Here is a 17,810-nt window from a genome sequence, read left to right on the forward strand (position 1 = left end):
TAAAAAATCTTGTTATAAAAAATCTTGTTATCAACATCAAGGCACTAGGCTTCAGGTTTCAGCACTGACATGTGAAGAGCTTGCAAACTGTCACTTTCATCCTTGCAACAAGAAAAAGCTGAACAAACTGAAAATTAAAGACTTTTATTGCATTTGTAAGAGAATCAAGATGACAGGCAAACTGTCATCCCAAATTGTGAAGAAACAGGCACATTCGGGAAGACACAGCTAAGATTTTTTTTCTTACCTGGAAGAGATGCTGCTTAAAGCATCATGCACTGGTAGAGGCACTTAAATGCTCATTTTGATGAATTGCTGGAGACGGAGTAAGGACATCTTCCATGAAACTTACCTTCTGTCTTCACACCTTGCAGGTTTCTTTCCATTCCTCTTCTTTTTTTTTAAGATTTTATTTATTTATTTGACAGAGAGAGACACAGTGAGAGAGGGAACACAAGCAGGGAGAGTGGGAGAGGGAGAAGCAGGCTTCCCGCGGAGCAGGGAGCCTGATGTGGGACTCGATCTCAGGACCCTGGGATCATGACCTGAGCCGAAGGCAGATGCTTAACGACTGAGCCACCCAGGCGCCCCTCCATTTCTCTTAAATGCCATGTTTCCTCGCGTCCCTGGCTTCCTGTGCATATTCTTTCCATAGTCTAACATTATGCTCCTCCCTTGCCTGGTGACTGCTTTAACTTTTCCCCTTATTTCCTTAGCGAAGCCTAACTCAAATTCCCAGTCTAGGTAGATCACCCGATTACAGTTCATCATAGACCTTGCCCCATTGTGATGTTAGGTTTCTTTGTGCTCTTTTAAAAAACATCTTTTATCTTTTTTGGTTTTGATCACATTCCACTCAAGCTTTACCATGTACAGCACAAAATGAGGACGAAATGTATACTTGCAGTAGAAAAGAAGGAATAATTTTCTTATGGTTATCCTAATAAATTAATTCTTATCAATGGCAGATTGTTGGAGAAGTAGTTTCCGTAAATATTTATTGATTCATTTCAAAACTATCTAATGACCTCCTACTCTCTACTGAGCACCCTTTTACCACTGGAGGAGAAGACAAACAGGGCTCTACTCCATATAGTTTCCTGGGGGGATACAGTCATGTAAACGAACATAAAATTCAAGAAAGAGACAATTTGATAGAGGTATGTGTAAGACCAGATCACAGATGCCTCTAGGGGTGAAATCCTGCAGAATGAGCAAGCTGCGCTGTATACTGCAGCCTTAGCAGGATGTACGCTCCCAGGGTGCAGGAATCTTTGCTATTTTGTTCATTGGTGTGTTTCCCTGTGCCCACAAAAATACTTGGCATTTAGTAGGCACTCAATAATTTACTTAGGGAAGAAATAGGAATTAGCTAAGTTTAAAAAGAGGGATTAGTAAGAAGGAAAGATCTGAGATAGAGAAAACAGTATGTTGCCTAGACTGACAAATTACCCAAACAGAAAATATTCATGTCACTGCAACTTCAACCTCTAATATTAAAATGGCTTTAGATCGCAGGCACCTGGGACCTTTCACTGAGAAAGGGGCTTCAGGAAGAAAAGGATTGAGTAGAATGATAATGAGTTTTAAATTTATTAAATCCAGGATACATTCAGGTAAGCAAAAAGAAAAAATATAATCCTTCACAGTATTGTGCACATTAAAAGTACCCTTTCAAACACTTTCTTCTAGATTATAATTGATAGTTTCTAAATTCTTACAAATTTTAAATTAATGGAGTTTGACTTAATTAGGTTTTATGACAAGATATCTAAGTTGTAATTTGTCTCTAGCATGAAGTTTCAATGTTTTTATCATTCAGATGTAGCACAGTTATGAGTTAAAATTGCAACCTTAAAAATAAAATAAAACTGTAACCTTTCATAGTTCACTCATACTCTATTTGTGTTAAAAAAATCTAGCACTTGTATTATCAGAATGTCTGTTTTTTTCTGCCATTTCTAGCAGTAACCAGCAGGTGGTATCAAACAATTTTACATTTGTGTTCTATGGCAGTTTTTGTGCCTGTTTGGTTTCTGAGACTTCTAACTTCCACCCCACACCCCAACCACAAACACGCATGCACAAGCATTTGATGGGGATAAAGGTCTAAAGGAGGATTGTATTTTATTTTATTTCATTTATTTTTTAAATTAACATATAATGTATTATTTGTTTCAGGGGTGCAGGTCTGTTCATTTCATTTTATTTCTCTGACTTAACTCTGTCTTGACTTCGCTTTCAGGGTAATATTTTTTTGCACATGCACTGAGATATCTTTTTATAATAGAGGCACTGCTTTATATGCAGTAACTCATTTGGTCACTATATCAACACTATAGGAAAACACTATTCTTTTTTTTAAGATTTTATTTATTTATTTAGGAGAGAGAGGCGGGTGGAGCACACGTGTGTATGTGAGCAAGGGGAGGGGCAGAGGGAGCTGGAGAGAGAGAGAGAATCTCAAGCCCGAAGCAGAACTCCATCCATCTCATGATCCTGAGATCAAGACCTGAGCGAAAATCATGAGTCTGATGGTTAACCAACTGAGCCGCCCAGGCGCCCCGGAAAATGCTCTTCTTAATCTTCACTTCACAGTTGAGGATACTGGAGAATGTCCCCAAGATCACAGGATTAAGATTTAGGCATCTGGCCATGGAGCTCACAATGTCAATCTCTGTGCTGCGATCACTTCCCCTGATTTGATTTTATTCTCCTGGAGCATATTTGCACCCAGCACTTAGCATTACCTCACTTTGGCACTATTTGCTCGGCTAGGATGAGTCGAGGTTTTGGCACCTACACCTCAAAATAAGAAATATTAATATAGAATAAAACCAGAATATCAAAGAGCTGTATGCGAGATACTGCCTGTGTATGGGGAATGGTCACGTATTTCAAATATGCATAGAATTTTAGTGCTAAAAGCACTTTAAGATACTTGACTTTTATTTTACTGAAAAGGAAACTGAAACCTCCCAAGGAGGCATTGAGCTGTGGCAGTCACACTGAGGAGATAAGGAAAGAGACAATTTGCTAAAGAAATGTGGGAACATTCATTTTTGGAGGCCCTAGTAGGTACAGAAAAATGCCCATTGTTGGGGGGGACGAGCATGTGGAAGGTCTGTGAGCTTTCCAGGTAAGTGCACCTCTTTATTTAATGCCCAGCTTTTCTATTATAGTGTGATGGAAACAGGCAAAGCTGAACTAGCAGGCAGAAAAGCTGGAGTATGAGAATCACATCCTTCCAGTGAAAAGAAAAAAAGGGGAAGGAGGAAAGAGGTAGAAACTTACAGTCAATGTTAACAATTTTATTCCCAAGTTTACAAAATCAGATGAAAGAAAATAAAATTTAGATATGGGGAAGATTTGAATATGGTGAAAAATAGCCTCATAGTAGATAGATTGATATTGGAATTGCTATAATATTTTATTGGTTTGAATGGCCAGAACCAGATCTAATTTTAAACTAGCAGTGTAGAATTAGAATCATAATTAAATTTATGGCTTGCCATAATTTGAACTTGCATTTTTTGATAGATTTTCTTTAAATTAGCATTAATGTATCCATCAGTCACTCCCAGAAATTCACACTTGAACTGCAAATGAATGATAAGTGTCATCAAGTAGCCCTTGTTTAAATTAAAAATTTTGTATTTTTTTTTTCTTATCACAAAAGCAAAGCAAGTTCACTGTAGGAAAAAAAGAAAAAATGGATTCCCTTCAATGTTAATTTCCCAAAGTAACTAATACTACCATCTTAGGTTATATCCTTACAGATTTTATCTTTTCATGTTTTTCTGGTAAAATACCAAAGAAATAAAACAATAAAAAATCAGTCATAAGTCCATTTTATATTTAATCCATCCAAACCATAAAATACCTTCTCCCCACGGTGATAACTGAAGTCTCCTTTTTTTTATTTTATTTTTTGTTTACTAAGTTTATGCAGGTATATCTATACTGATACACAAATCCAAGTGCATATATTTTCATGAAAATTGAATCGTGAAATGCTTTGAAGCAAAATGTATTGTAGATAGATTTGTAGTCAATGAATAACCCTCCCTAACTCTTTGTAATATTGTTGTGGTATTACTAGTGTAGGTAATCAATAACTTATTAAACTATTTCCCAATCAATGAATATGCCAGTGTTTGCCGCTGTTTTTACTTTTACAACTGTGTTCATGTAAAGAGCCTTGTGTATCATTTATCGCTATACATTTTCCTGTTGTCATTTCAGTAGATAGATTTCTAATAATAGCAGTAGTGATAACAAAAACAAGAAGAATTAAAATAGCTAACATTTATTGAATACTTATAGTGTGCCAGGCTTTGTGCCAAATGCATACTTAACCTTCACAACACACCTCTGAAGAAGGTATAGTTCATAATTCTGTTTTGTAGTTTAGGGAAGTAATGAGAATAGTTGAGGAACTTGCTCAAAGTCACATAAACAGCAAGTAACGGAGCCAGGATTCAAACCCAGGCCATCTGACTGTGAGGCCATCTGAGGACATAGCAACGCTGTTAACCAGTATCTTATACTCTCTGCCCCATCTAGAATTGCTGGGGCTTGGGGTAGATACCAGCAAAAATGGTGGAGTAAGACATTCCAACTGAAAGTCTCCTGGTATTAGGGGGAGGAAAGTGGAGTTCCTTCAGAAAATATTGTCATCACTTTATGGTGTCTTTCTGGAAGACATTTGCAAAAAGCTTGTCTTTGTATATTAAATCCTGATTCAGAATTCCCTAGTGCAAAAGTTGCTATGGGGGAGATGCCCCTGAAAGCATTTACAGGCAAATGTTTTCCTTGCTTCTGCCTTTGCTTCTGTAAAAGCAAACACAACCCAAAGCAAAAAGAAGGGAATTAATACAAATTTGACAGAGATCAATGGAATAGAGAATATAAATAACATTAGAGAAAATCAACACACTACCATAGAGATCAACAAAATTGACAAGACTTTAGCTAGACTGACCAAGAAAAAAGTGAGAAAACTCAAAACTTTAGGAAGTAAGAGGGGACATTACTACTGACTTTATGGAAATAAAAAAGATTCTAAGGGAATCTGTGAACAATTGTATCCCCCCAAATTAGATAACCTAGAATGGGCCAATTCCTAGACACAATAAATTACCAAAAATGACTCAAGAGTCTGAGCAAATGTACAACAAATAAAGCTATGAAGTGAGCGACAACAAAAAATCAATAGAAGTCCAAGGCCAGATGGCCTTGCTGGTGAATTTGACCAAATACTGAAAAAAGAATTAACATCATTCTTTCTGAAACTCTGAAAAAATAAATGAGGGACCTAGTTGACTCATTCTGTGGGACCATTTACCAAGAAAACCAAAAACAGACAAAGAAATAACAAGTAAAAAAAACAAAAAACAACAACAAAAACAACTCTACAGATCAATATCCCTTAGATATATAGATGTCTTCAACAAAATACTAGCGAACTGAAACCAGCCACATATAAGAAGGATTACGTGTGATGACCAAATGGGATTTATCCCAGGATGAAAGTTTGGTTCAACATACAAAAATCAATCAGTGTAAACAACAAATTTATGGGGTATGGAAAAAATACACAATCATCTCAAAACACTAAAAAACAAAACAAGACATCCTTTCATGATAAAAACACCCAACAAATTGGCATGAGAAAAGGACTTTCTCAAACTGATACAAGTGGATAGAAGAAAACCCCACAGTTAACATCATACTTAGAGGTGAAGATTAAAAGCTTCTGTGCTAACGTTAGTAACAAGATAGGGATGTCTGCCTTCATCAATTCTATTCAACATTATACTGCAAGTTCCCAGCCAGTGCAGTTAGGTAAGAAAAACAAAAGGTATCCAGTTTGGAAAGGAAAATTTGAACTCTATTTATGGATGACATGATTTTATATATAGAAAACCTTAGTAAACCACATAAAAACTACTAGAGCTAATACATTCAGCAAAGTTGCAGGGTACAAGGCCAACACAAAAAATCAGTTGTGTTTCTATACACTAACAATGAACAATTTGAAAAGGAAATTAAGGATATATTTCCATTTATATTAGCATCCAAATAAAATACCTATAAATAAATTTAAATTTAAAGGTGAAAGACTTGTACACTTGTACACTGAAAACTACAAAATGTTGCTAAAAGAAATTAAAGAATCTCTAAATAGATTACATATATATATGTGTGTGTGTGTGTGTGTGTGTGTGTAAATGATAAATAGGTATCCCATGTTCAGGGATTGGAAGACTTAATATAGTTAAGATGGTCATCGTGTCCAAATTGTAGCTTAAATACAATACCTATCAAAATTCCAACAATTTTTTTTTGCAGCAATCAGCAAATTTATGATAAAACCACACGGAAATACAAGGGACCCTGAATAGCCAAAACAGTCTTGAAAAAGAATAAGAAATTTGGGAGATTCAAGCTTCCCAATTTCAATACTTACTCTAAAGCTATAGTCATCAAAACAGTCTGAAATTTGCATAAGGATCAATGTGCAGATTAATGGAATAGAATTGAAAGTGCAGAAACAAACCCATATATCTATGGTCAGTTGATTTTTTTTAAAGTGTTTATTTAAATTCCAGTTAACATACAGTGTAATATTAGTTTCAAGTGTACAATATAGCAATTCAACAATTCCATACAACACCCAGTGCTCATCACAAGTGCATTCCTTAATCCCTGTCACCTATCTAACCCATCCCTCCACCCGTCTCTCCTCTGATAACCATCAGTTTGTCCTCTATAGTTAAGAGTCTGTTTCTTGGTTTGTCTCTCTTCTTTTTTTCCCCTAAGCTTGTTTGTTTTGTTTCTTAAATTTCACACATGAGTGAAATCACATGGTATTTCTTTTTCTCTGACTGACTTATTTCTCTTAGCTCTATAGCTCCATCCACTTTGTTGCAAATGGTAAGATTTCATTCTTTTTTATGGCTGAATAATATTCCATTTTATATATATATACATATATATGTATATATATATGTATATATATACACACACACTGCATCTTCTCTATCGTTTCATTGGTTGATGGACACTTGAGCTGTTTCCATAATTTGGCTATTGTAGATAATGCTATAGATACATACACACCAATGTGTACACACACATTGGTGTGTATGTATCCCTTTTAGTTAAGTGTTTTTGTATTCTTTGGGTAAATACCTAGTAGTGCAATTGCTGGATCATAGTGTAGTTCTATTTTTAACAATTTGAGGAACCTCCATATTGTTTTCCAGAGTGGCTGCACAAGTTTGCATTCTCACCAACATTGTAAGAGGGTTCCTCTTTCTCCACATCCTCGTTAACCCCTGTTGTTTCCTGTGTTGTTGAATTTAGCCATTCTGAGGTGATATCTCATTGTAATTTTGATTTGTATTTCCCTGATGATCAGGGCTGTTGAGCATGTTTTTGTGTGTCTGGTGGCCATGTGTATGTCTTCTTTAGAAAAATTTCTGTGTCTCCTGCCCATTTTGGGGGGTATTGAGTTGATAAGTTCTTTATATATTTTTGGATACTGACCCTTTATCAGATATGTTGTTTCCAAATATCTTACCCCGTTCTATAGGTTGCCTTTTAGTTTTGTTCGTTGTTTCTTTCACTGTGCAGAAGTTTTTGTTTTGATGAAGTTCCAATAGTTTATTTTTGATTTGGTTTCCCTTGCCTCAGGAGACATATATAATAAATTGCTACGGTATGGTCTGTTGATTTCAACAACAATCCTAACACCATTCAATAGGGAAAGAAAAGTCTTTTCAACAAATGGTACGGTATAACTGGCTATCCACATGCCACAGAATGAACGTGGACATCTACCTCACACCATACATAAAAATTATTCCAGAATGGGCCAAGACCTAAATGTCAGAACTAAAAGTATAAGACTCCTAGAAGAAAACATAGGCCTAAATCTTTATGACTTTGGATTAGGTAACAGTTTCTTTGCTATGACACCAATTTGAGAGGTGTCCATTGTCCCTCAATACTACCACAGTATAAATTTTTTAAAGTTTGCTAATATTTTGCTGACTATCTGGTTTTAAAAAGGTATGTCATTATCACTTTGTATTTCTTTAACTGCTAGTGAAGTATATTTTCATATATTGATTTGTCATTTGCATTGCTATATTGTGTGTGTTTGTGTGTGTGTGTTTGTGTGCGCGCGAATGCGCACGTGGGCATGTATATAGGGGTTGGAGGAAGATATGGTTTCGGTTGTGGGTGTGTGTGGTTGTATCTCTCCTGTCTTCTATTTAATTATTCTACTGTCCCAAATTCTCAAAATAAAACATCCTCATGATCTAAAACCTTTCAGTTTGATGCATGAAAGAGCAATGTGTTTCTGTAGATGTGTTTTTTAATATTGACTTAGCAGCAGGTGAACTAAGTTTATTTTTCTACCTTTTATTCCTACTACTACCATCATATTCCTAGATGCATTCATGCATGATTAAATAGAATTATTTTGCTCTTTTGAATTACTAACTCTATTGTAGATTAGAAGAAAAAGCCGCTTTATTTATCTTAAGGGAAAGCAAAAAATACAACACAATAAAACTTTAATATATGAATGGACATTTCTTTAGCATTTTAACTCTTTTAATTTAATGTACCTACTAATGTACATAACTAAACTTCTATTGGATCTCTGTTAAAACAGGTATTTGCAGACATTTTGACGGCTGATATTGCAACTTACCTCCTGAGTTATTGCTTTCTTTTTACTTAATTATTGTGACTTCCCTGACTACTGGCAGAAAAGCTTTACAATGAAAGGGACTAAATTACTTTATAAACCAACAGAGGCATAAAATATTCCTTAAAAGTAGTGATTTGCATTTTTATAAAGTTTGAGATTTAGTTGCTTGTTTTATTTTCTATAGATTCTAAGCTTCATTATGAAAGAAATTCTGTGCTCACAATGCCAAGTGATCCGAATTAATTTCATATTTAGGTAGCTATACTTAGAATAAAGAACTTCTTAATCATAGTCCCATTGTGATCACTGGTGTGGATGATTGGTCCATTGCTGAGAATGATTTAAATAAATGCTGAACAAATTCAGGTGAGGCTTTGTGTAGCATTTTTAAAAAATTAATGTTAATGCTTAATGGATCAATTTAAAGTAACTGCTTTCCTCATAGGAATTTCTACGTTCAATATCATCCGTCGTTTTCACCTTAGCAACACTAAAGAGAGAAAAAGGAGATTCATACAAACAAAAATGAAAACTGAAGGCATTTCAGAGTGATTACTTCAAGAATTATAATAGCCATTTGTGATAATTAACTTTGCACTGTTCTTCCAGTTTTGTTTTGTTTTTTTTTAAGATTTTATTTATTTTTTTGACAGAGACACAGCGAGAGAGGGAACACAAGCAGGGAGAGTGGGGAGGGAGAACAGTCTTCCCGCTGGGCAGGGAGCCCAGTGCGGGGCTGGGTCCCAGGACCTCGAGATCATGACCTGAGCCGAAGGACCGACTGAGCCACCCAGGCGCCCCCAGTTTTTTTGTTTTTGTTTTTAATGGATAGAACTGGCCGTGAAAGTAGCTTTGAAAAAAAGAATATTTCCAATTCTGCCTTGTTAGTATCTGTTGATGTTTTTGATTCCTGTCTTTCTGCAGGAGTAACAACTGTTCTAACAATGACAACTCTAAGCATCAGTGCACGGAATTCCCTCCCCAAAGTGGCATATGCGACTGCCATGGACTGGTTTATTGCTGTTTGTTACGCATTTGTGTTCTCGGCCCTAATTGAATTTGCAACTGTTAACTACTTCACCAAGAGAGGATGGGCTTGGGATGGGAAGAGTGTAGTGAATGACAAGGTAAGTGAGAACTTCCTTCTCACCACGATTAAGAGAATCCCCTAACAGATTTAGCTTGTAATAAATACGTTCCTAAAAATTGACATGAAGAACATTCAAATGTAAATTGTCTGTGTCTTTATACCTATGTCGTAGATATAGATATTTATAAATAATACAGATTTCTTTTAAAGTATGCTCTTGCCTGAAATTCTTTAGGAGTGCTTGTTATAGTATTCTGTTCAAACTCCCTGGCCTCTGTGGAGCTCTGACTGTGTGTCAGGCATTGTGCTAAGTTTTTTACACATGTTCTATCATGGAACCTTTAAACTTTATGATTAGGGTCTCTTTTTAATTCTCATTGTTCTAATGAAGAAGCTAAGGCTTAGTGAAGTTAGTTACTTGCCCAAGCTCACACAACTAGTTAATAAGTATAGTTGAATGCAGATCTATCTGACCATTAAATTCATGCTCTTAAATACCACACTGCTTTATAATCGAGAGATTGGGAAAAGAAAGTGGACGTTAGCTTTACCTGTTACAGAATTTCAGGCCCTATCAGTGGATTGGGTTACTCTTCACCTACCCCCATCTCTGTTGCTTGGATATAAAATTTCAGGCAACATTATTTTCTCTCCGATGTTGTATGGAATAAGTAAATAGGTGCTGGAATGCCTAGAAATTTTAAGTTGCTCATGTAGTCTATGAGAGTTGTTTTTAAGGTTAATTTCTTTGGTAATTATTGGTGTCCATTTTTAGGTTGCAAGTACTGAAGCTAATGGGAGTTTTGAGCATTAATATAATAGCTGTTTCATTTGTTTTATAGATTATTATTCATCTGCATTAAGAGGAAGCTTGGGATATATCACAATGAGATAGAAAGTTTTCTTAATAGTGCAGTTCTACTTGGAGGGCTTTTTAACAATATATCTATTAAAATACTTCTTCCATTAAATTTGGAATAACATACTTGATGATTTTACTTCTTTATCAGTTATTTAAATATAATTTTTTCTCATTTCTAGGACCATATTGCAGTTTAAGCATATAAGTGGTTGATGTTATAATTTAAAAGTCTTGCTCTTTTTTCTTAATTTTATAAACTGTGTCAGTTTTAATAAGTGCTGGGTTTTTTCATTTTATAAGTGATGTTTTGCATACTAACAGGCACTGAGTGAATATTAAAGGGAATCTGATTAATTTTCTGTGCTATTTCAGCATTTCCATTACATTTTACTGTTGATTTATGTTTTCATTTTCCATATAATCTACTGCTTTTTCATTGCTATCTATGCAATTATTTTTTTTAGTTATATTAGTTATACATGCACTTTCATACTAACTTTTTTTGAAGATTAAATGTCAGTTATATTTATAAATGCCAGACATGTTTATAAATATGTCACAAAAGATAGTTGTTTGTGGTATAGATGCTCTGTATAGATATTTATTGATATGTCACTGTTTAATGCTATGAGGGTGCCAGTCAAATTGACATTGTGATTTGGCATATCAAATAAAATACCTTCTCTCTGAACTTGGAAAATAGAGGTACTTATAAATGCAAAAAAAAAACACATTCTCGATAAAGCATTCTAAAAGCAATAACCTAGTACTAAGGAATATTGGATTTAAATCAAACCACATCCCAAATTACACAGAGCAAAGACAAATCTAGGACAAAATCATTGATGTTCCAACCTAATCTGCAGGAAAATAATAAATTCTATATTATTTCAGTTCTAAGTGGTTTAAGTTCATGGTTAAGTTAAAGGGAACATTACATTCAGCCTGTTGCTTGTTCTTAATCACTTTTCCATAGCTAGAGGGGCCAAGCACAATGGCAGGCACTTGCTAGGCGCTTCAGAGATTTTTGTTGAATAAAAGAAAAAATGAGTTTCTCTTATTACGTCTGGCAGTGCAACACCGATGAGAAGACTAATTTGCCTTCATGGAATGGATTTTAGAACTTGACAATGGTGAATTTATTAGTGGGTACTCAACCCAATTTCTTGATTCAAATGAATTTTGGGAGGTCCTTCCTAAACCTAGCTTGGAAATAACCAGGTCCTTAGAAATGAAAGGAAATCAAGTAGAGTGCCCCAATCTAGCATATCTGCCAGAAAAAATATTACACTATAGTCTACTTTCAGCTACTTCTGCTTTAGTTTTCCTTAGATTTAATTTTTAAGTGGAAAATGATAATTTGCTTGAATTACAGAGTTTTCATCCACTGCCCATATTGGCATCCTTCCAGTTTTATCAGACAGGTAGAAGTCCTCTGCTTTTGAAGTTGGTATCATAAGCAAATGCAGTTAAATTATCTGTCAATCCAAAGAGCAAATGAAAAGTTCTTCAACATTTGTAAACTGGCAAATATTATGTTGCCTCATAAGAATAATGTCTTAAAGACACATATCAGTCGTATACGTGTGGAAAAAAATTTATATATTTAACACATAATTTTTATGTAGATTGTGCTCTGATGATCTTTAAAGTTAGTTTATGCCCCAACAAAAATCCACTCAGTCCATAGTCAAGCTGCATTTGAGCCCTCTGTTAGAGGACACAACCTGCCCTGCTCTGTGATCTTGGGCAAGATGTTATACCACTCTTAGTCTCAGGTGTGAAACTAGAGAACAAAACCTTATCATCCTAAAAATGTAATGCTGGATCAAAAGATCCAAATCCAGTTTTTATGCCCTTCTATATATAAAAGTATCATTTTATGAAATTCCCCAAGTTCTTCTGGAACCTCCCCTGATACCCAACATTTTTCCACATGACCAAGACTAATTCTTCCACTCCAGCTCTTCATCTCTTTCTTTCTTGTTCTTTTCTCAGCCTTGAACCATCAGTTAGTATTTTCTTCTTCCTTCCAAGTCATCTTCTACTTTTTGACTGCCTTCTTCCTTTCAGTTAAGGAGTATGCCTCATATGCTTAATTTACCATGAGGCGAAATCAAAACTCTCTCCAGATCCTAGGTCACCCATTCCCCCACCTTCAGATTCTACCCTTTTTCTCCATTCCAGCTTTTTGAAAGCATTTCTTACAATGTCTCTGTTCTCACTTTCAATTTAATTCTCAGCCCACTGTAATCTGATTTCCTTTCCATTTATTGTCCTGTTAACTGAAGAACACCCATAACCTCCACATACTCAGATCAGATAATAATTTTTCATTTTTCTCAAGGGATCCTCACTGAACCCACTGAATACTTCTGTGTTTCAGAGCTCAGCAGCATTTTCTCTTCTTTCCTGCTTTAAAACTGCCCTCAGAATACAACCACTTGCCCTCGGATCCTGCTGCCTCTCTTCATTCCATTCTGAGAGTCTCTGCCTGAGTTCAGAGTAGATCCAGTCTCCCTAGCATCTGCCCTTGTTTTCCCCAAAGACAGTCATTTGGCTTTATTTTATTGTTGTTTTGTCTTTACTAATCACTATGTGATTCTTACTTTAAGGGATATTTGTGGGAATATCTGCAACACTAAGCACACTGTCCACCCTTTTACTGTCCCTAAATAGATAAGCCTTACTCATCCTCAGCACAAATGCCCATCTTCAGGAAGCTTCTGAACCCTGCATCCCCCAAATGATTCGATCCGACTGTAAATGCATGTAGTACCCTGCCCTTTTGCATTAGATCCTTTATCACAGTTTGTAATTGCATGTTTATGTTTCCTTTCCTTCATTGATAATTATAACAATGACCATGTTTATTTCAGTAAATCATTTATCCTTGACCCTTTCACAGGGTCTTGTATATAGTAGTTGCTCAATAAATATGGAGTGAATGAATGAAATAGAACCAAATCAAATCTACAGCTCATGCCTTTATCTTACCTTCCACAGTTTTTATCTACAACTGCGCCCCATACCTTCCTTTTAACTTCCAAGATCCTATATCAAACCTGTTCCCTAGGCATTTCTACGTGAATACAACATCCCAATCTTTATGTGTCTCTTTTTTTTTTAAAGAAAGAACAAACAAAAATAAAACCTTCTAAATTGATTTTCTATCTTTCCCCTGCCCACATGTACTTATTTATTTTTTATCTATGGCAAAACCTAATCACACATACCAACAACTTGGAAGTATCCCTTAACATCTGACCTTCCATCAGATGGTGCCTGTTTTACTGTCTCTGTGGCATGAAGTATGCCCTCACTGTCTCTCATTATTTTCAGTCTCTTTATTTCTCACACTCCCTAGTCATGTTTCTCTCCAATATGTCCTCCACGTTAGTGCTAGGGTCATCTTTCTAAATGGGACTCTGATCATTTCATTTTTCATCTCTTTAAGGAATTGTTGAGTTCTTAATGTTAACTGCTGAACTCTAATGAATTCTTCAAGCTGTCCAGCTAATATGGTCTATATATAGCTATATATAGCTTTCTATATATATATATATCTATAAACTATATATAGCTTTCTCATAAGTTTATATATATATATGTTGAATAATAAAGAAAATATTACTGTTATCTATTGTGCACTTCCTACTATGTGCCTGGGAATATCTCTGTGTTAGAAATGAGAAACTAGGGGCGCCTGGGTGGCTCAGTCGGTTAAGTGTCTGCCTTCAGCTCGGGTCACGATCCCGGGGTCCTGGGATAGAGCCCCACATCTGGCTCCTTGCTCAGCGGGGAACTTGCTTCTCGCTCTGCCTGCCACTCCCCCTGTTTGGGCTCGCTCGCTCTCTTTCTCTCTGACAAATAAACAAAAATAAATAAAATCTTTAAAAAAAATAGAAATGAGAAACTATAGGATTGGTTACATAAAGTTACTTGCTCAGGATCACATCTAATAAGTGGTGCATCCAAGACTGAACACAGAGCTAAAGTGCATGCTCATATTCTTCCTCTAGCCATTACAAACATCCCCAAATGTCCATGCCACTACACTTCTCTGTGACATTAGATGTGCTGATTTCTTTTGCTAAAATGCCCCCTCCTTCCTTCCCTAACTGATGAACTCCTATTTACTTCTTAATATCCATCTGATTTTACTTAATATTGAAACTTTTTAAATGAATGTAATTGCCACCCAACACAAATTCCTCTTGTGTAACCTTATTAAATTATACTTTTACTGTAAATATTTTTGTTTCCAACAGTAGGCTACATGATCTAAGAGGATAATAGTTTTGTCCTACTCATCATTTTCTCTATTACCTGGCATAACAGTTAGCACATAGTTTATTTGAATTAAATTAAAAGTAAATAACTCTAGTCTCTAGATCATTTCCATTTCTAAATCTAAGTCAGTGGTTCTACACTGGCCAAAAGAAGTATATTCTATGGAAACACACTAGATATTAAATTACTTAAAACACAGACTTAGCAACATAATATCTGAACTAACATGGAATGTGTCATTGTTTTGTGATTCATGCCATGCAATTCATAGAAAACATCACATTTTAAGTGTTTTATTCATTTATTTGCATTTTTTAACATCCTGCCTTGTTCCAAAAGCATTTCAGGCAGTTTACCAAAAGAATGCATGTACTTAAACTCTTACAAAATAAAACATAAGTAGAAGTAGGATATTAGGAGGAAGGAAAATAGATGCAAATATGTCCACCATTGGGGCCAGAACATTTACTGTAGTCCAGAGCTAGAGAAGCTGAGTTTTAAATTCTGAGCTTCTTGGCTGTCAGAGTAAACCATGGGCCTTGGGGGGAGGGGGAGGAGTTACTATCTTTTTTTTTTTTTTTTTTTTTAATGGGAGCATAAATTTTCTTAGGGAAAATATTTTCCTACACTGAATTATATAAAACAATATCATATGGGTTTTATATTAGGGAAAGCTGGGTACTGTTGAAAGTAATGTCAACATTTTCCCAATAAACGCAGTAATGAATTTCATATTGATGTTTCTTGTAGTCCCCTTCAATAAAAGCTGAAGGCATTACATTAACATACAACTCAGTGAAGGCAATTCTTCAAGGAGCTAAGCTAATATGGTCCAAGTATATAGCTTTCTCATGGCCCAATTTAATCCAAGGAAAGACTTTAGAGTACTTAGAGAAGTGGATGGACTGTATAACCTTCAAACAATCTTCTGTAAGTATCACTTTTCTCAGTCAGGATGGCTAGCAGACAGTTAACAGCGTATTATCTGACCAAGGAGCATGTTGTTGCTTTACAATTAGTGGGCTTGCTAGTGGCCACAATAGACTAAAAAAGCAACATGATATATATAGCAAGAGCATAGATTTGCTACTTTGGCTACCTTGGGTTTTTCCCAAACACTCTCTTATTTAGTGTTACATTTATGAGAGCTCCATTTCCTTAGTCTAAGGACAGTCTCTGCTATTCTTTCCAATTCTGAAACCATGTGATTATTATTTTTATTTATATCCCAGGTCACTTTGCTAATAGATGGCTGTATTTTAGATCGGGCATTTTCTCAAGTTATTACCACATTATTTTATCTAATACTCTAAGGAAGCTGAGATTGGTTTGCCCCATGGTGTAAGACATTTTGATTTCTATAATCTGAATTTTCCAGACTTGAAATCTTAAATACATATTCAGACATTCTAATAAAGTAATAAATTCAGAATATTCTGAATCCTATAAAACATTGTTTAAAAAAATAGAAAAATTAATTAGTATGGGCTATATTTCATTTTCATTCCACTTCAGTAACATCATCAACAAATTCTATAGCGGCATATTTTACTCTTTTCCCCATATAATGTCTAAAAATACATAATTCACTGATTTTGTGTTTAGCCACATTTTCCCCCTTCCCACTTATATGAGTCTCAATTATAACAAAACAACTTCCATAAACATGCGGAATAGGAAAATTGAGGACTTTCAAGATCATTACATAGCAGAATTGTAGGACATACAATGGGAATCTAGTTTTTATGAATCTAATCAATAGCTACTCTATAAAATACTTCATATTTTATATATTATATATTTTCTAAATATGTATTTTTGGTCACAGTAATTCTTGTACATGTCATTTGGTATAAACATTTTTTGAGCCTTTTTATATGTTAGGAACTCTGCTAGGAGCTCTGCATTGCACAGTCTGTGCTTTCGAGGTGCTTACAATCAAGTGGAAGAAAAAATAAGTGAAAAAAGCATTTTTCATTATTGAGACAAACACTAGGGTGCTATGGAAGCACATGGAAGGAGTACTTATTGCAATAAGAAGTGATTTTGAGCTGAGTCGGTATAAAATGGATCTGACTAGGGGGTCAGTGTGGGTTGATTATCAGTTCCTGGCTCAATTGTGGTATCATTCACAAGTTAGGGAATGCAGGAAGGTGTACAGAATTAGGTTGGGAGTAAAAGTAACGTGAGTTCATTTCTGGTTATTTTATGTTTTAATTACCTATGGAATATGTTGATAGAGAAGTCTACCTTAAACATAATGGGTAAGAATTCTGATGAGAAGTATTATGTTAGTTATCCTTGTATTGGTAACAAAAGCCTTAGCAGTTACTTATAATTAATAGAAAATAGCAGTGTCCAGTTGCTTTCATGTCCCCCATTCTCCTTCTGTTTGGTCTCATTCTTCACATTTAACATTATTTTCTTTACTTACATTTTCAGCCGTACCTGACCTTATTCTTAATATGAAGTGGCCTACCTAAGAGACTTAAAGCAGAAATACAGAATGATCAAATTAGACTATGAGAAAATAGGTAGAAATCAGAGCTTGCCTAATTCTCAAAAGAAACAAAAACTTCATATAGAAACATGAACATTAAAAAAATTATCTTGCGGGTGCCTGGGTGGCTCAGTTGGTTAAGCGACTGCCTTCGGCTCAGGTCATGATCCTGGAGTCCCAGGATCGAGTCCCACATCGGGCTCCCTGCTCAGCGGGGAGTCTGCTTCTCGCTCTGACCCTGTTCCCTCTCAGACTCTCTCTCATTCTCTCTCTCTCTCCCAAATAAATAAATAAAATCTTTAAAAAAAAAAAAGTTTAAAAAAAATTATCTTGC

The 17,810-nt window shown here is 35.3% G+C and overlaps 1 protein-coding gene across 5 annotated transcripts in view; it reads left to right on the forward strand.

Annotated features, from left to right (window-relative positions):
- Positions 1-17,810, forward strand: part of GABRA2 (gamma-aminobutyric acid type A receptor subunit alpha2) — a 124,757-nt gene that overhangs the window by 95,693 nt on the left and 11,254 nt on the right. For all 5 annotated transcript variants that reach the window (XR_015767795.1, XM_028092551.2, XM_088021181.1 and 2 more), the window contains one exon: positions 9,656-9,858. Coding sequence is in view for 4 of the 5 variants with exons in the window: in XM_028092551.2 (XP_027948352.1) it covers positions 9,656-9,858 (203 nt within the window). In the remaining variant the exon portion in view is untranslated. The remainder of the gene's footprint in view (positions 1-9,655; positions 9,859-17,810) is intronic.

Source organism: Eumetopias jubatus, unplaced genomic scaffold, assembly GCF_037043125.1.
Source record: "Eumetopias jubatus isolate StellerSeaLion01/CBP00866 unplaced genomic scaffold, mEumJub1_p1.0 scaffold_2, whole genome shotgun sequence".
Lineage (NCBI taxonomy): Eukaryota > Metazoa > Chordata > Mammalia > Carnivora > Otariidae > Eumetopias > Eumetopias jubatus.